The sequence below is a fragment of the Bubalus bubalis genome, chromosome 4 (assembly GCF_019923935.1).
Source record: "Bubalus bubalis isolate 160015118507 breed Murrah chromosome 4, NDDB_SH_1, whole genome shotgun sequence".
In the NCBI taxonomy this organism is placed as follows: Eukaryota; Metazoa; Chordata; class Mammalia; order Artiodactyla; family Bovidae; genus Bubalus; species Bubalus bubalis.
The window spans coordinates 50,119,880-50,139,888 of NC_059160.1; the positions used below are offsets into that span (position 1 = coordinate 50,119,880).

The 20,009-nt window shown below is 44.5% G+C and overlaps 1 protein-coding gene across 5 annotated transcripts in view; it reads right to left on the bottom strand.

Annotated features, from left to right (window-relative positions):
• Positions 1-20,009, bottom strand: part of RFX4 (regulatory factor X4) — a 171,016-nt gene that overhangs the window by 56,230 nt on the left and 94,777 nt on the right. For 4 of the 5 annotated variants that reach the window (XM_044941397.2, XM_006069578.4, XM_044941398.2 and 1 more), the window contains exons 5-8: positions 15,114-15,175; positions 10,621-10,834; positions 8,652-8,729; positions 789-952 (exon numbers count right to left, since the gene is read on the bottom strand). In XM_044941397.2, coding sequence (XP_044797332.2) covers positions 789-952; positions 8,652-8,729; positions 10,621-10,834; positions 15,114-15,175 — 518 coding nt within the window. Of the gene's footprint in view, positions 1-788; positions 953-8,651; positions 8,730-10,620; positions 10,835-12,431; positions 12,580-15,113; positions 15,176-20,009 lie in introns of those variants that run through there. The other variant, XM_006069579.4, reaches the window with a different exon arrangement.

The window sequence follows — 20,009 nt, forward strand, 5'->3', positions numbered from 1 at the left end:
TCAGAAAACTAAGATCATGACCTCTGGTCCCATCACTTCATGGCAAATAGAACAGGAAAAAGTGTAAGTAATGACAGATATTTTTTTGGGGGGGGGCTCTAAAATCACTGCAGATGGTGACTGCAGCCATGAAATTAAAAGACACTTGCTCCTTGGAAGAAAAACTATAACAAACCTAGACTGTGTAGTAAGAAGCAGAGACATCATTTTACCAACAAAGATCTGTACAGTCAAAGCTGTGATTTTTCCAGTAGTCATGTACAGACTTTAGAGTTGGACCATAAAGAAGGCTGAGTGCTGAAGAATTTATGCTTTCAAATTGTGGTGCTGGAGGAGACTCTTGAGAGTCCCGTGGACAGCAAGGAGATCAAACCAGTCAATCCTAAAAGAAATCAACCCTGAATATTCATTGGAAGGTCTGATGCTAAAGCTGAAGCTCCAATACTTTGGCCACCTGATGCAAAGAACTGACTCATTGGAAAAGACCCTGATGCTGGGAAAGATTGACGGCAAAGGGAGAAGGGGGCAGCAGAGGATGAGATGGTTAGATAGCATCACTGACTCAATGGACATGAACTTGAGCAAACTCCAGGAGATCGTGGAGGACAGGGGAGCCTGGTGTGCGGAAGTCCATGGGGTTGCAAAGAGTGAGACATGACAGCAACTGAACAGCAACAACAAAATTAATGATCTTTACAAGGGAGGGCCCCAAAGAATGCAGTTATTTTCCATAACTGAGAAGTGGCTGAGGACCTGACACACGGGGATAGGAGAAAAAGCGTGCCCACCTGTCAGGTAGCGCCTGCAGTACGGTGGGCATCAGCACTCCGGAGATAGCCTTGTAGAGGATAGAGTCGCACACGCCGACGATGTTCACCACCGTGGAGGAGCCCAGCACAGGCAGCATGTGGGGCGGCATTCCTTGCCAAAAGTGCAGAAGGAAACTTTGAACCTGTATTGACCCACAGAGAGGAGAAGAACCATGAGGTTACACAGGGCCTTCCCAGCAGAGCCTGGGGACTTGGCCAAGGCCACTCCGGTCCACAGTGCTCTTCTCTGCTCCCGCTGCAGACGCAGAGGCTGTCTCAGCCTGGGGCGGATTTTGAGCTTCGGGAGGTCCTCCCATCCCAAGTCCTGACCCTGGCCATCTGTGCGCATGCCTCCTGCTGGAGGAGCACCTGGCCTGGCAGCCTGGGGTCTGCTCTGCCCTGGGAGAGAGGAGTAGCTTGTCACCCCATCAGCCCCTTCATGCTTACTGGGGTCTGCGTAAAAAGGTTAAGAAAGGGAAAGTGGGACATGGCTTCTAAAAAGCTTGGAGCACTAGAACTACTCTTTGAGCCTGTTGGTGCCCTGGGGGCCCCAAGGAGTTCTGCAGAGGAAGAGAACAGTGTATGAGCTGCTGGTAAAAGGAATATGTCTAGGAGGAAAGAGAGTAGGTGCCACAAACTGAAGTCTCCTGATGCACATGTGCCCCAAAATTGATAAACTGCAAGAGCCCCTTTGTATCCAGATTACATCATTTTCTCAAAGAGCCTTTGGTGCAGCCTTGGCTGGCTGGTGTTATTATGGGATGGTAGATGGTGGTATCTGGACAGTAAGCTATGACCACACCCCAACCCACAACTCTAACCACTAGCACAGAACAGAAATCTAATAGGCACTCAAAATGGAATTATTGTTGTAAATACCAGGATAGCAGGCCCCTACACCTCTATCTTCCAGGGTGTGAGCTGGAGGTCAGTGAGAGAGCAGGGAAGGGGGTGGAGGGGTGGGACAAGACAAAGGAAGTGAAAGGACAGAGTTGAGGATATTTACTTAGCGCATATAATAACTTTTTCAAGAGGCTTCCCTGGTGGCTCAGACAGTAAAGAATCCACCTGCAATGTAAAGACCCAGGTTTGATCCCTGGGTTGGAAAGGCCTCCTGGAGAAGGGATGGGCTACCCACTCTGTGGGCTTCCCTGGTGATTCAGTTGGTAAAGAATCTGCCTGCAATGCGAGAGACCTGGCTTCAATCACTGGATTGGGAAGATCCCCTGGTGGAAGGTATGGCAATCCATTACAGTATTCTTGCCTGATGAAGCTCCATGAACAGAGGAGCCTGGTGGGCTGCAGTCCACGAGGTCGCAAAGAGACAGACACAACTGAGCAACTAAGCACAGCACACCATTTCATGTTCCTGCCTAGAGAATTCCATGGACAAAGAAGCCTGGAGGGCTACAGTCCATAGGGTCACAAAGAGTCAGACACAACGAACACTGAGGCATGACTCATCTTAAGGTTAGGGAAGAAATAACTGAATTGGTGCAAATTCTTACAAGCTCGACTTGGTTCCTAGACCAGGGATCATTCTTTCCTCCACAGATGGGCACTCCTGAACCCCATGCAAAGCACTGCCTATATCTCTGGTTCCATAAGTCAATCTTGATCCAAAGCAGGAAATAATTCAGTACTTGAAGCTAACACTTTGGAGGTGGTGTAATTATTGGTGTCAGCATTATGTATTTATTGAAGGCTACTATATGTTAGAAACTTAGCACAGTTTCTCTCAGTTGATACTACAGCTGAAGATTGCTGCTCCCATTTTGTAGAGATTAACTTATTTGTCCAAAGCCAGACAGCAAGTCAGGGAATGGATGGATAGAGTGCAAGTCTGCCTATCTTTCCATAAATCAATCTCATGGCTACTTTGCTTTTCTCTTGGTAACTGGACTTCTATCCCATTCCTGAGACCTATGGCTCTCCTATGGCTCTCCTTGGACTGTCGCCTGCCTCCCAGCTTTCTGGCCCCACCCTGGGAACCTGCAGATGTCCTTCAAGGCCTTATTAGGAGTGGGGTCTTGCTTTCCTCTTTACAGGTTACCTCTGACCCCAGCCTGGTGACATCAACTCAGCCTCAGGTGGACAGACTATCCTGATGCCCATGGCCTGGCTGGACTTCTCAGTGCAAATACTGGATGGGAGGCTTGATGGATGAGGAATGGAGAGAAAAGCATGCCCCCTAACTTCCTAGAGGGAAAATGGTTAATTGCCAAAAACATGATCAAGGTGAATGAGGTCAGGTTTGTACATTGTAAAACTCAAGTCACAGTTCTGTTAATTCCATGACAGTGAAAATATGGCAAAGTTTTCAACCAGATTGAAAATTAAAATCAGATGAGTGAAGACTGCCTTTAAGTCCCCACTTTAAGTACCAACTAGAGGGGTAATATCTCTATGCCTCAGTTTCTTTATCAGTGAAATGGGAATTAAAATAGTATTAACTAGATTTTGGTAAAGATTCCTATAAAAGTACTTATTATAGTGCTTGGCACATAGTAAATGCCTAATAAAGGTTAAATTCTATTACTATTACTATATTATGGAGGCACTACCACTTCCAGGCATAAGAAATCAGTGCATGCATATGTGCTAAGTCACTTCAGTCATGTCTGACTCTTTGTGACCCTACGGACTATAGCCTGCCAGGCTCCTCTGTCCATGGGATTCTCCAGGTAAGAATACTGGAGTGGGTTGCCATGCCCTCCTCCAGGGGGTCTTCCCAACCCAGAGATCAAACCTGCATCTCTTATGTCTCCTTCATTGGCAGGTGGGTTCTTTACCACTAGTGCTACCTGGGAAGCCCCAAGAAATCCCTGTACTGCCATAAACACTTGAGATAGCCTCGCCTAAGTTTCTGAGCATCACCCAGCCAGGATCCCCATGGTGGCTCTGCTCACCTATCAAGGCTCTTGTTTTCATTGGGATAACGGATGGCTATTAGCTGACTTGGGCCTGGAGATAGCCACATCTCTTAGACAAGGTACTCGCCCTCCAGACAACCCTCTGCTGTCCCCAGATCCCATCTCATCCCAGGACATTGGCCTCTGGCCAGGTCCTGGACTTCCCTGCCTGACCTTCCAACTCGGAATAAGAAGCACTGCCCAGTTGATTCCTAATATTTGGTAGATTCTGAATTCATTTGTCTTTCTAAGTTCTCCTTGCATGTAGCCCTACTCTCTTTTTATGAGTCAGTTTCCAGCAGAAATTCTGGAAAGCATCAGCGACTGTGTACAGTAAAACAAATCTGTAGAAGATCACTCGCACGAGCAGCCATCTGTCTTTTTCAAGTCTGTCCAACTGGCACTGAGAGCCGCCGTCAGTTCTGTCGCTGGAGCAGCATTTGTAGATGCCGTGTTACCCAGTTTCAACCTCTCTTCCTACTCTGCATTTAAGAGCCTTTAATGTCTGCTGGTGGAGAAGGCAATGGCACCCCACTCCAGTACTCTTGCCTGGAAAATCCCATGGATGGAGGAGCCTGGAAGGCTGCAGTCCATGGGGTCGCTAAAAGTCGGACACGACTGAGTGACTTCCCTTTCACTTTTCACTTTCATGCATTGGAGAAGGAAATGGCAACCCACTCCAGTGTTCTTGCCTGGAGAATCCCAGGGACGGGGAAGCCTGGTGGGCTGCCGTCTCTGGGGTCGCACAGAGTCGGACACGACTGAAGCGACTTAGCAGCAGCAGCAGCAATGTCTGCCAGACACGACTGGGCAATTGAACAACAACAACAGTGTCTGACGGGCTGGCTCCTCAGGAGGAGCGAAAACACTGCAAAGCTCAAGAGCTGATACTTGCAAGTTAGGTGTGGAATGAACAGACACGGTGTTCTTATCAGGAAGTGGAGCCAACAGGACATTCTGATAGACTAGATGTGAAGAATTGAGGTTTGTGCCTTGAGCAGTTGGATGTGTGGTAGTGGCTATCTAAGACTCGGGGAAAAACAGATTTAGGGTGGAAAGTCAGAGCTCTGATTAGGCCATGTTATGTTAGATGGCAAGTCAGTTGAATCTGGAGCTCGGGACTAAATAATTATGTAAAAAAGAGAGTTATCAGCTTTAGCAAAATGGAGATGATGTTTACCTATTAGTAGGATGAAATAAGATTATTTGTAAAATGCCAGGCATCATGAAGGCATTTAACAAATGGAAACATAATTAGACAGGAAAAGTTCTCCTTACTCCTTGCAAGCAAAAATGGTGAAAGAATCACAGGTAAATGATTGAAAATGATTATTTAAAACAAGTTTTCTGGATTATCTACTTTAGTCCCTTGAATTCTCAGCCTTTTTCCTCTCTCCTCAATAAAGCATCAGAAGGTGATTTCCTTAACAATATTTACATAAGTTTTCTATTTCTTTTCCATGTCCATACTTACTTTATTCCTGGTATATTGGCATCTTGTGGAAACATATCTGATGATTTCCAGTCATGGGTACTTAATTGCTATAGTGTTAAAAGGAACTTGACAAAACAATAGCTAGCAGTTATTATGCTCTGAGTTTGAAATTAGATACTTTAATCTATACAATTTTCATGTAATTATCACAATTTTACTATGAGGTAGGTATAGCTACCTCATAGCTGCCAAAGCAGCCTCTCATCTCCCTCTGAGTCCCATTTTACAGCAAAAGAAACTGAGGCTCACAGAGGTTAAGTACCTTTCTCAAGGTCACAGGCTGGTAAGTGGTGGATTTGAGACTCAAACACGGGGCTATCTGATTTTACAACTCTTTGTGCAATGTAGTTTGGAGAAGGCTTTGCAGGAAGTCCCCTACATGCAGACTTGGCTTCTTTGCACTCTCCTGATAATGCTGTAAGTCTGTGGAGGTTTTCGATCCATCCATCATCCATCAATCCATCTACTCGCCCACCCAAGAAATATTTACTGAGAGCCTGAGAGTATAGCTGACCTGGATACAGTAGTAAACAAGATCCCTGCCCTTAAGGGCTTGTGTTCTGGTGGCAGGAGACAAACAATGAACAAGGAAACAAGGTAATTTAAGACTGTGATACTAGCCTACATTGTGGCCTCAATGGATATTAAAGATCCTGAAGATCTGAAACAAACTATATCATCAAAATGTACCAGAGACATCCACCATCTATTTACCGATGACTTTTCTCAGCTGTAGGAGAGAAAGCCATTCTCATCAGAGGTAAAATAGCCACCTGCATTCTTTTTGTGTTTGGGTAGAATCAACCGCATTTTCATCAGCCACCTCAAAAACAGCCACCAAATACCCCTGCCAGTGGGGTGGAAAGAATACTGGACCAGCAGTGGTAGGTGACAAAGATCTAACCAACTGTGTGACCTCCCTTAATTCTCTGATTAACATATCTGATAAAAGCAAGCATTTGTATGACCTTTTACCAGGCATTGTCTCATCTCCTCCTTCCAACAATCCTATAAAATGGATAGGCAGGGATGGTATGTTTATCTTCATTCCTAGGATGAGGAATTGAGCCACATCTTGAATCCAAGCCTGAGCTCCAAGTCTGGCCCTTCTCCTACAGGAACACTCAAGCCCTCACAAGGTTTCTGGACCTCTCACCATATATTCTGCATCCTAACTGCTGGTGTGTGTTAGTTTCTCAGTTGTATCCAACTTTTTGTGACTCCATGGGCTATAGCCTGCCAGGTTCCTCTGTCCATGGAATTTTCCAGGCAAGAATACTAGAGTGGGTTGCCATTCCCTTCTCCAGAGTTACTGGTATGCATGACTTTTTTCCCTTCGAGGCTTATCTTATCACCCCATTCCCGGGATCTAGCAGTGTATAAATCATTAGATGCCCAATAAGTGTCGGAATTAAGAAATGGAAGCCAGTGAAGGGAGACAATGAGTAAGTTTTGATAAGAATGTTAAGCGAGGACTATCACCAGTTTTGTTATGAGTACTTGTGGCAGAGAGGGACCACTAGATCTCCTCTAGTAAATAAGCTGCTGCCCAGAGAGGAGCCACACTTCCCAGCTCCCCTTACCTCAAGGAGCAGAGGGGGGTAGGGGGAGTGCCATGAGACCAGCTCTTGCCAATGGAATACAGGCAAAAGTGATGCATCTTATTTCTGGGCCAACAAGTTCAAGAAGAGAGGATGTCTTTGCTGTAATCCTTTTCCCTGATCCATCAGCTGAACAAAGAGGATGCCAAGACTCTAGGGCAGGCTACAGCCATAAGGTAGGAGGAGCCTGGGTCCCTGACCCACCCTCAGCAACCAGCCATCCAATCGAGGGCATCCACATTGGATTGTGACATGTCTTGTCAAATTGTGTTGAGACTTGAGGCTTGTGTGTTACAGAAGCCAGTGTTGTCTTAACCAATCATGAGTCATGATTTGCCCAGATCTCAGGGTTCTTTGATATGTAAGGCATAGCCAAACCACGATATGAGAGAAAGCAATGAGCTTTCTTTCTTTAAGACAAAAAAATCCACTTAAATGGTCACAGAAGGAATTTGGGAGATTTAAAAACCTAGTGGATGAAAGTCAAGAGCAGGAAGAAGAGTCCTACTCTATGGCCCCCTCTTCTGGAGCTGTGTCTATGAACCAAGTGACAGCTCACATACGGGGGTACCACTGCTGCAGCAGGCCCCAGAGGCAACAGTACAAGGAGCAGCACAGGTACCAGCAAGCGCTCAACAAGTCTTCACTGCCTTACCTCATCCTGTCCCCTCCATCTCCAACAGCACACGAACCCCCCACTCTAAAAAGGGAAATCTCAGGCATTTTTTCACCAATAACAAGAGATTCGTGTAGCCCCTTTAAAGCTTAGGTTGTGCTGTGCTCAGTCACTCAGTCATGTCTGACTCTTTGTGACCCTATGGCCTGCCAGGCTCCTCTGTCCATGAGGATTCTCCAGGCAAGAATACTGGAGTGGGTTGCCATGCCCTCCTCTAGGGAATCTTCCCAACGCAGGGATTTGACCCAGGTCTCCTGCATTGTGGGCAGATTATTTACTGTCTGAGCCACCAGAGAAACCCAAGAATACTGGAGTGGGTAGCCTATCCCTTCTCCAGGGGAACTTCCCAACCCAGGAATCGAACTGGGGTCTCCTGCATTGCAGGCAGATTCTTTACCAGCTGAGCTATCCCGGAAGCCCAGAGTCTAGGTTATCTTCCCTCAGATTCAATGTCCACACCTGATCCCAGGTGGTTTTATTTGTATTTGTTTTTGTTTTTGTCTGAAAGGCATTTTCTTTAAACAGAATGGCCTCAGGTTATGGGGTGAAACATGTGGTTTCCTGCCATCCTTTTGGAAGGTTCTTTCTGATGGCATTTTAGACAAGAATATTTTACTGTCTCTGTTTATATAACCAGTGCTCTATCCTCTCATTTCTTCTCTCCATTCTTTAACTATAATATTTTAAAATCAAAATTAAATACTCACACTGTTTGTATTAAAAGATGGTCCTACAGGCAGTGTTAAATGGACATGGGGACTAGAACTTGAGAATGGAGGGTAATCAGCTCCAAATGCACTGAAGCAGATGAGCCTCAGGAAAAGGTTAAACCCAAAATATAGATAAGCTTTCCTTTAGTTTTTCTGAATGCATAATTCTGGCATAATGATATCTTGACAAAACTGGGTTCCCAGTAGGCCAACTGGGCAGGATGCAGTTCACTCATTAGAACAAGGAAAAAGCCATGCCAGCCACTGCCCACACAGAAAATCTGCAAAATGGGGGTAGTGATAGTGCTTGCTTCCTGGGATCACTGAGGATTCAGGGAGCTAATGTACAGCAAGGGCTTCTAGAGACCTGGAAACTCGTCAAAGCTAGTGTTATTGTAATATAATATTTTAATGCAGAGTATTCACAGCCTAACACTTATTGACCTACCTCATCAAAGTTGGCTCTTATTACAGTGTCCAGTATTCTCTGACAGTGTGTTCTGTACATCATAATAAAGGTAGAAACCTGTGGGGGTGGGGAAGGATCAACAATAAAAGCATACATTAGTACACATTACTGCTGCCTTTGGAATTTCAAGTCATTTATTCTCTGTTGAGGGGATGAAATTTGTCTAACTCCTATGCATCCTGTAAGGTCCCATTGAAACTCATTTCCCTCAGCTCCCTCCTCTGTGCTCCATAGCACCTGAATGTTTCTCAGAGCACTCACCCTGTTGTACAGAAAGCACAGGTTTCTCTTTTTGCCCCAAGTCTACCCCCTGAAATTCTGGATTTTGGGAAAATACTAATAAAAACAGCATATTATTCATGCTTGTGTATCAAGCATTTAGTGCAGTGTCTGGCACATTGTAGATAGAGTTCAGTAAGGCCTACTGGATTAAATTCTCATCAGCTGAGATATTGAAAAGTTAACATCCAGCCTATATCTATAAGAAGAGGTGCTTTTGTCAAAATCACAAAAAAGACATTTGGTAATTCTCTGGAATCTGCTTAGCAAAAGAATTGCATCTCTAGCTTCACTTTCCCAAGAATTTTAAAGTGATGGTACAGGAAATTTGCTGAGAAAAAAAGCAAATTTGAGAAAAATAAGGATTTATTTATTCTTTTTGTTTGAGAACATAGATATACGTTTCATACAAACTTAGTTTGATTGTACAAGCATCTGTCTCCCTGGCTTGACTGTAAGCTTCCTGACAGCAGGAATCAAGTCTCATTCATCACTGCATTCCAGTGTGATATGTAGAAACTCAACACCTACTGGTACCCTGGGCCACATCAAGATAGATGCATTATGCTGTATAGCAGAGGGAACTCTACTTAATGCTTCTATGATGACCTAAACAGGAAGAAAATAAAAAAACAACAGGGGATATATGTATACATATAACTGATTCACTTCAGAAACACATTATAAAGCAACTATACTCCCATAAAAAAAAGATAGATCGCTTAGGATGGGGTCACCTAGGAGAGAGTCTCCAGATTGGTGTTTCCAATTATTTCTCCCCAATACCATGGGCCCAAACTATCTGAATCACTACCACCTTTAAAATCTTCTTTGTCTGTGGGAGTGTGATGTCACCACATCGTCTGCAGCACATGGGAATATAAACTTAATCCTATGAAAAAGCTATGCAGAGGAGGGGGCCCTCCCCTGTAAAATGAGACCAGTGCAGCATCGCAGATGGGTAGGTAGGTAGACAAGTTGGATAGGGAGAGAGGTAAACATTTTGTTTTAGAATAGGATTGGGTTTGCAGGACAGTTATGGAGGTAGCTCAGGCAGCTTCTGTATGCCTCGTACCCCGTCACCTCTACTATTAACACCTTGCTTTGGGATGCTACCTTTGTCACAACTAATGGACCAACTTGATTCAGATTTCTATCCTTATACTTTTAAATTCACTATTTTGCAATAAAAGTGTGTATAAGTGTGGTGTATGTGGGTGTGGTGTGTGTGAGTGTTGTGTATGTGTGTGGTGTGTGTGAGTGGTGCGTGTGAATGTGGTATGTGTGTGTAGTGCATGTGTGGTGTGTGTGAGTGGGGTGTGTGAATGCGATGTGTGTGAGTGTGGTATATGTGAGTGTAGTATGTGTATTTCTGGTGTGTGTGAGTGTGGTGTGTGTGCATGGTGTGTGTGAGTGTGGTGTATGTGAATGTGGTATGTGTGAGTGATGTATGTGAGTGTGGTGTGTGTGTGGTGTATGTGTGTGGTGTGTGTTAGTGTGGTGTGTGTGAGTGGTGTATGTGAGTATGGTGTGTGTGGAGTATGTGTGTTGTGTGTGTGGTTGTGGTGTGTGAGTGTGTTGTGTGTGAGTGTGTTGTGTGTGGGTGTGGTGTGTTTGTGAGAGAGAGAGAGAGAACCACCCACTCCAGCAGTCCTGCAGGCGTGCTCACCTTTTCCTCTGGCAGACTGGCCGGTAGATTTAGATCTTTGACATTCGGAAATTCTGGCAGCAATGTTCCAAGTTTGGACCGGGGTGAATACGCCACCGTCTGCTTGCTCACTTCTTTCTTGCCTGTCTCGCTCACCCAGGCGGCTCCTTTCTTGGAATACATCACATCATAATATTGGGAACTTTCCTTCACTGCAATGCCATAGTAATGGTACCTGGGCCGTAAAGTAAGAGAGAGAGAGAAACCCACGTATACCCTTATCAGCTGGGGGATCCTGAGCCATTGGAGCCCAAGGCCATTGATGGCTTGGACCCATTCTCCCTGAACTAAAAGAGTTAACTCCCCTGTTAGGCTCAACATCTTAGAAATCTAGAATTAAAACAAAGTTCCATGTTGCCAGCCATCAATCAGACAGGTAAAAATAACCAGAATTGCCTCCTACAGACAATGTTAAGTCAAATACTTTGCAAAGCAGAAAGTGGGATGACAAAATTTCCATTTGTACTTAATCTCTTGTATCTAGCCAAGCATGATTCTAGAGGCACAGCGTCTGAATGTCCCCCTCTGCAAAGACCCAAGGAGACGAGGGTGTTCATGGCTGCCAACTGTACCAACAACAAAACTTTATTTGGCCTATGTTTTTCTTAATCAATAAATAGCAGTCTTCAACAACTGTATCTAAAAATATAAACTCAGTGTTTCAGTTGACACTGAATGGAAAATAAAGACCAGAACCCTTTATTAACTCAGGAAGGGCTTAATAATAGTAATGTTTTCAATTAAGACTAATGAGGGATGGAGGCTGCATTTTGCTTGGATTTTAGCGACAATCTATGAAGAACTTATGGTGTGCTAGGCACTTTGGCAAATGCTTTCCCTACATTTATTTGTAAAATAATGCTATGAAGTGGAGATTATTATAACCTTTCTACAGATGAGAATTGGAGGCAAGAAAGCTTAAGTAATTTGCTCAAGGTCATACAGCTTGTTCAGGGGAGGAAGTGGGTCGATCTGACCACAGAGCTACTGTGCTGCACTAAGAAAACACATTGCTACAAACGTTGATGTTTGTCAGAGCCTCTTATGGAACATAATAAAAATACAGATTCTAAGGCCCCTTCCCAGAACAGGGGATAGGGCCCTAGAATCAGCACTGAGACAAACCACAGATAATTTTCATGCACATCCCTCTGGGATCCACAAGCCTGCTGAGTGTGGCCCTGCAGGACGTTCCTGGCTTGATGAGATGGTCATTATCTACCATTTGTAGCATAGCCGCTAACAAGGTGCTAAGTGCTTTACACACATTACCTGATTTCATCTCACAAAGCCCCTGGGAGGCTGGAACTGATTAATATCCCCATACTACAGACTAGGAAACTAAGACCTAGAGAATTAAGACATCCAAGATCATCTAGTGAGTAAGCAGTAGAGGCAGGATTTGAGCCTCTAAAGGTGCTTTTCACCACTAAGCCAGTGATTCTCAAACTTTACGAATGATAAAAATCACCTACAAAACATATTAAAATACAGACTCCCAGGTCCCACCCCCAAAGATTCTCATTTAGCAGGTCCAGGGTCATTTTGTGCAATCACATGGCAATATTAATGTAAGTAATTCTGGATCTTGATTTCAGAAATGCTATATAATGTGGTAATTACTCTTTTCTACTGGTAGCGATTTGGTGGTGATAGCCAGGAAATAACTCAAAGGAGAAAACACTCTTGAGTTCTGGGAGAGCCTTCCTGCGGAGGGGAGAGCTGAGCACAGGTAACCTTCCCTCCCCCAACTCCCCCTCCACTCCGGATACCATTCTGTGATACTTCTGCTTAGTGGGCATCGCGCGTCTATCTGAATGCCTGCTGGGATGAAGAACTCGGACCCTCCAAAGGTAGCCCAGCTCATTTTAGGTCAGTATAGCGATCAGAAAGCTCTTCCTTATGTCGAGCTGATTTCTATCGTCTGTGCCTTCTACTTGCCAACTGTCATAACTGCCTTTCCACCCGGAAGGCACTCCTTTGGTGGGTGGGGTGGGGGAGTTCCGTTTGCTCTGGGAGCCCTTCCAGGTGGGAAAGTCGTTATGACACACCTCCCTAACTTTACAAAGTCCGCCCTTATTCTTTCTAAAGCTCAAGATGGTAATAACATATTAAGATCAGACCACTTCTTAACTTTTCAGAGTATACTGCTAGAATTGCCAACTGCAGTGAAGCTAGTGACGCTAGTGCTCTGATCACTTCTCAAGTTTTTATTTCAGGTCAACACACTCTCCACCAGCACACCACCCCCCACCCATTTAGTCTGTCCAGGTAAATTTGCTGAGGGATTGTCGCTGTAAGGGGCTTCCCTGGGGCTTTTCTTCTTTATCTGGCTTCCCAGGTAAAGAACCTGCCTGCTACAGGAGCCGCAGGAGACTCAGGTTTGATCCCTGGGTTGGGAAGATACCCTGGAGGAGGGCATGGCAACCTACTCAGTATTCTTCCCTAGAGAATCCCATGGACAGAAGAGCCTGGTGGGTTACAGTCTATAGTGTCGCAAAGAGTCGGACAGGACTGTCTCCATAAGGCCAAGTGGCATGTTGGAGACCAGAGCTTCTTATTACCTTTCAGTTGGTTGAAGGTGTGACCAACCTTGGAGGATGCTTATGGAGAGGATACAATGAAACTGAATTTTTAAAGATATTGCCCCATTTGCCAACCTCTAAGTCAAAGAAAAAGAAAACAAAAAACAAAAGCAGGCTCTTACATATAGACAGAATGAAACTTTCTCCAAGTTTATGTAGGATGGGAAGACTTTCTCTTCTATTTTTATTATTCTTATTGCCTATTTTTACCACATACCTATCATTACTATCTACTTATACTCTTTTATCTCAGAAACGTGCACCAATGTATTGGAGCCAGTGATGCTAAAAAGACCATGGGCTGGAGAAAAAAATAATTCCTTTCCATTCATTCAGTAGCTTTCCAGCCATCCACTTATCTGTAGATTGAATTGCCTTTGTGTGCCAACCACATGCTCACCAGCAAACAAGAAAGAAAGAATCTGGGTTTTCTACTCCATACTTTTACCAGGGCTGAAAACTCATTATAAACAAATACTTGAATTCTTCAGTATGAACAACATTTATTCTTCAGAGGAGTCACCCTGAAAAATTATTAGAAATTTATTCCAAAATACCCCTTGCTCAAAATGTTTCTCTTTGAAAATTGCCCCCAGAACTTCTGAGCCACATTAAAAAAAATTAGTCTCATTTGATTTTCAGACCTTTACTAAAAAGGGTTTCCCCAGTTTGATCATCTACTTTCCACATTCTTTATCCAACTTGGCTCCAAAGTTAAACCTACCCTTGGAGGGTAAGAATGTGCTGCCCAGGGATGGCAGGGGGCTGGGATGAGGGGGACAGTATTGGATACACTGCTTCTGAAGCACTTTAAGTGACAAGTCTTACAAGTCCTATATGTGGTTGTTGTGTTTTAATAATAAGTTTCGTTATTTTATAAGTCAGTGTGTGTTGATCCGCTACCCAATATGGTCAAAATGTTTATAGAAATGCTGCATAATACAGCACTCCCTCGTGGAGTCCCCAGGTATAATTAGCATAATAAAGGTTCTGACAAGTCCTGCATAAAGGAACCTGTTTAGTTTAGAGCTTACCAAACTTTCATGGTCAACAGACCTTCTTCACGGAACACCTAGTCACTTCCAACAGTATTTTGAAATACCCTTTGAAATGAGTCTTTATAAATCTAGATTTTTGTGAAGCCTGGGCAGGATAGGCAGAGATTCCCTTCCTATTGACTCTCACCTGGGAGACAGACGTCTGCACAACCTTCTCACTCCTCAGGTCACCTGCCTCAGTAAGGCCTTCCTTCCTAGGCTACCGTTTCTAGACCAGGCTACCCTTTTGTTATTCCCTAGGGCAACCCCCTTCACAATCTAATGATATTTGTGTGTGTGTGTGTGTCTTCTCCTGGAGAATATTTGCTCCATCCAGGACCTGTCTGCTCATGTGTCCCCAGCACTTAGCACCATTATCTGACAGCAGAAAATGAGAAGCAAACACTGGGGGGTTGGTTGACAGAATGGGTGACTGGGAAGCAGGATGCCTGGGTACCACAGCATCTTTTGGCCCATCTCCCTTGCAGGGATTGGTATATGTTGCTTCTCTGGCTGATTGGATTCTGTGAGAGTACACAGTTTGCTGGTCAAAACAATCCGAGTAACCTGGAAACTGGTCAAAAGACCACAAGGTGCTCCTTTTAGAAGATGCTCAAGACTACTTCACATAAACACCTACAGGCAGGGAAGCATCAAGTCGGATTCCTTAAAGCAGCTGGTCTTTGGACAGCATCTCTGTTAGGGCTCCTAGGAGAGGGGGCCACTCCCACCAGGCACAGACTTCTCCCCAGACTGAGCTCAGGATGAGAGTCTGGGTCTCTGGAGGCCCATGGACGCGCGCTCTGCAGGTGGAAAGGCCGTCGGTGCTTACTTTGACTGTCCGCGGGTCCCGAGTCTCCTGGTGGTTAACTGAGGAAACTGCTGCCTTATGATCTGCAAGTCAAGCAAGAATCAGTTACCCATCGGAAAAGGCTGGGAGCACAGTGACTGTGTTTACGAACGGCAATCTAAAGAACAGAAGAAAACGTGGACCCTGGGTTGGAGGAAAATGTGGACCCTGGGTTGCAATGAGGGCGTCTGACAGGCCCCCTGAGAGGACCACAGGTGTCGAGGGGGGGCAGTCAGGAAGAGACCACCTGAGTGATGCAGGGGCTCTGGATCCTCAGAGGGTCTCACTTGGCTGCTCTGGGCTTCCCTTCCTGCTCACAACGTAGGCAGTGTACATAGTGACTCTGAGCTTGTCTCTCCCCTGTTTACAGCCCTGCAGTGATGGCTTCCAGTGTACCTGGAACCAACCCCCCCCCCCCCCCCACCCCTCAGCCTCTGTAACTTGTGCTTACCTCCTGGTCTTCCTCTTCTCTGACTCTCACCCTGACTCACTGGATCCCAGCCACACTGGCTTTCTTTTTTTTTCTTATTTCTGAAACATGGCAGTCTTTCTCCCCATTGGGGCCCTAGTACTGCAGTTCCTTCCGTCTGGAATACAATTTCACCCAGTTCAATTCAGTCATTTAGTCATGTCCGACTCTGCAATCCCGTGGACTGCAGCACGCCAGGCCTCCCTGTCCATCACCAACTCCCGAAGCTTACTCAATCAAACTCATGTCCATCGAGTTGGTGATGCCATCCAACCATCTCATCTTCTGTTGTCCCCTTCTCCTCCCGCCTTCAATCTTTCCCAGCATCAGGGTCTTTTCAAATGAGTCAGTTCTTCGCATCAGGTGGTCAAATATTTGAATTTCAGCTTCAGCATCAGTCCTTCCAGTGAATATTCAGGACTGATTTCCTTTATGATGGACTGATTGGATCTCCTTGCAGTCCAAGGGACTCTCAAGAGTCTTCTCCAATAGCACAGTTCAAAAGCATCAATTCTTTGGCGCTCAGATTTCTTTATAGTTCAACTCTCACATTCATACATGACTACTGGAAAAATCATAGCTTTGACTAGATGAACCTTTGTGGGCAAAGTAATGTCTCTGCTTTTTAATATGCTGTCTAGGTTGGTCATAGCTTTTCTTCCAAGGAGCAAGCATCTTTTAATTGCATGGCTGCAGTCACCATCTGCAGTGATTTTGGAGCCCAAGAAAATAAAGTCTGACACTGTTTCCACTGTTTCCCCATCTATTTGCCATGAAGTTATGGGACCAGATGCCATGATCTTCGTTTTCTGAATGTTGAGCTTTAAGCCAACTTTTTCACTCTCCTCTTTCACTTTCATCAAGAGGCTCTTTAGTTCTTCCTCGCTTTCTGCCATAAGGGTGGTGTCATCTGTGTATCTGAGGTTATTGGTATTTCTCCCAGCAATCTTGATTCCAGCTTGTGCCTTGAGAGTCTCCATTTCTTGAGATTCTTCTTGCCTTGAGTACCCCATTTCAACCAGATCCTCACAGTATTATCTCCTCCTACAGCATTCGGGCCTCTGGACAAAATCCTTCTGCCCATGCCTTCTCTGCCCAGTAGGTGCAGAGTAACACAAACAGACACCTCCCACCCCCATCATGAGACCCTGCTTTCCTCTTTTCTCTCACTTTGAACTCTCTGAAGTTGTCTTGAGCTTATTCTCTGAGTACTTATCTTACATCTCCTTCCATTTGAGCACAAGCTCCATGAGAGCAGGGACGTGGCCCAGGCCATAGGCGAAGAGAGGTCAGTCTGTGTTTGTTGGATGAAGGCATGAAGCCCAACTCCGGGGGTTCTGGAGAGCCTCCTCTGCTCATTTGCCTAGTGGACAATGCAAATTGCTGCTGCCCAGGACAACTTACACGGATTTGCCAGAAATCTAGGAGGGGGAGCCATCTGCCAAGGCGAAAACACAATCAACGCGTCTTTCTTGGTGTTTAGAGCAATGATGTTTGTGAACAGGCAGGATGGTGGAGGGGTTCTGAGCAAAGGCTTTGGAGCTAGATTACCTGGATTAGATCAGAGCTTGGCCATTTGTTATCAGGGGCCCTCTGGCAAATTATTTAACATTCAAATAACTCAGCTTCCTCATTTGTAAAATGGGAATGATAGTAACCCCTACCTCAGAAAATCTTTGTGAAAATTTAAAACATAAACATGTAAATAATTTGTAACAGTGCCTGGCACTTAGTAAGTGATCAATAAACGTTACCCATTATTACCAGTGATTATCTTGATGACTCATTCATTCTGTTTCATTTCCAGGGACTTTTAAGTCTAGCCACATTCTTCCAGCTCCCTTCCTGGCTGGCTCAGCGGTAAAGAATCTGCCTGCAATGCAGGAGGCCCAGATTCAATCTCTGGGTCAGGAAGATCTCCTGGAGAAGGGAATAGTAACCCACTCCAGTATTCTTGCTTGAACGTGAAAGTGTTAGTTGCTCACTCATGCCTGACTATTTGTGACCCCATGGACTGCAACCTGCCAGTCCATGGAATTCTCTTGGCAATAATACTGGAATTCTCGCTTGGAAAATTCCAAAGAGTTGGACAGGATTGAGCAACTAACACTTTCATTTTCCCTTCTAACACAGCATCGAGCAGGCAAGCATGGTCAGAGAGAGCAAGTCTGTACAGTCCTTCATGAGAGATGCTGTTGCTGGTTTTCCACTAGCAGGGCATGAGCTATGAGCATCTTTTCATTCATCTCTGTTGGTCCTCTCACACCCTCTTCCATCTACATTGATTCTCTCATTGATTGATTTGCTCATTCATTCAACAAACTGTGGTCCTATGGGAACCTGGACTCACTATCTAACCTCTCGGTGCCTTAGTTTCCTCCTCCAACATCTGAGGACTTGGGGTCTTCTGTAGTTCTCCCCTCATCAGAGGGATAGATGTTGGTGGCCTCAACTGAATTGGCATCAGCAGGGTGGAAAGAAGTGGAGAAATTAGAGAGAAATTGAAAATCTGGAATAGACAGCATGAAGGTTGATTATTTCTGTATATCAGGAAGCTGCCAACTGTCTCCAGGGTACAGAATGGCTGGGACAGTATTTCTTTATTTGAAAAGGGATGAAAAAAGCTGAAACCCTCACAAGAATGTTTAGAAAATCTAATAAGATAACATCATGATACCACTTTTGGGAGTAAGAAAAAGGGCTTCTAAGATGTTATCTTGTAGTGATGATACAGACCAAAGCGATGCAGTAATTCTCCGAATTCTTTAAGGGTGTCATTTTTGAGACAACACATCCCTGGTTTCTTTAATCTCAACTCCTGTAAGCCAAGGATGTGAGCTTCTCACTTTGTCTACATCCCTCTCAAATTGTTGTGACCCATACATCCCCAAAATATGAAAACCCTGATTCAAACGGATACATGCCCTTCAATGTTCATAGCAGCACTATTTACATTAGCAAAGACATGGAAACAACACAAGTTCCCATCCACAGATGACTGACACAGAGGATTGATTTAAGAAGATACAGTGTATATACAGTGGAATATTACTCAGTTATAAAAAAGAATGAAATACTGCCGTTTGCAATAACATGGATGGACTTAGAGATTATTGTACTAAATGAAGTGAATCAAAGACAAATATTATACAATATCATATGATATTACCTATAGGTGGAATCTAAAAACAGTACAAATGAACTTATTTACATTACAAAAACTAAGATTGAAAACAAATGTATGGTTATGGAGTGGGGAGGCATATATTAGGAATATGGGATTAACAGATGTGCAGTATCATACATAAAATAGATAAATAGCAAGGATTTACTGTATAACAAAAGAAACTTTATTTAATATCTTGTAATAAACTATATTGGGCTCCAAAATCACTGCAGATGGTGACTGCAGCCATGAAATTAAAAGATGCTTACTCCTTGGAAGGAAAGTTATGACCAACCTAGATAGCATATTGATAAGCAGAGGCATTACTTTGCCAACAAAGATCCGTCTAGTCAAGGCTATGGTTTTTCCAGTGGTCATGTATGGATGTAAGAGTTGGACTGTGAAGAAAGCTGAGTGTCGAAGAATTGATGCTTTTGAACTGTGGGGTTGGAGAAGACTCTTGAGAGTCCCTTGGACTGCAAGGAGATCCAACCAGTCCATTCTAAAGGAGATCAGCCCTGGGATTTCTTTGGGAGGAATGATGCTGAAGTTGAAACTCCAGTACTTTGGCCACCTAATGCGAAGAGTTGACTCATTGGAAAAGACTCTGATGCTGGGAGGGATTGGGGGCAGGAGGAGAAGGGGACGACAGAGGATGAGATGGCTGGATGGCATCACTGACTTGATGGACATGAGTTTGAGTGAACTCCGGGAGTTGGTGATGGACAGGGAGGCCTGGCGTGCTGCAATTCATGGGGTTGCAAAGAGTCGGACATGACTGAGTGACTGAATTGAAATGAACTGAATAAACTATAATGGAAAATAATCTGAAAATACATATTTTATACACACACACACACACACATATCTGAATCACTTTACTGTACACCTGATACTAACACAATATTGTAAATGAACTATTTTTGTTGTTGTTGTTCAGTTGCCAAGTCAAGTCCAACTAATTGTGAACCCATGGACTGTAGCACGCCAGGCTTCTCTCTCCCTCACCATTTCCCCGAGTTTGCCCAAGTAGATCTCAACTTTTAAAAATTGTTGCCATCCAAGGAAATGTAGCACTAAGCATGGGGTTTGACTCAGGGGGTCAGTGACAAGACTCTCTAACACTTTGTTTATCATGCAGCCTAAGACCACACCAAGGTTTAGTGGCCTCATCCCCTTGGGTCACTTATATTAACTCTGGCCAAGGATGCCCTCCAGTCCTTTACCACATGATTGGTTTCAG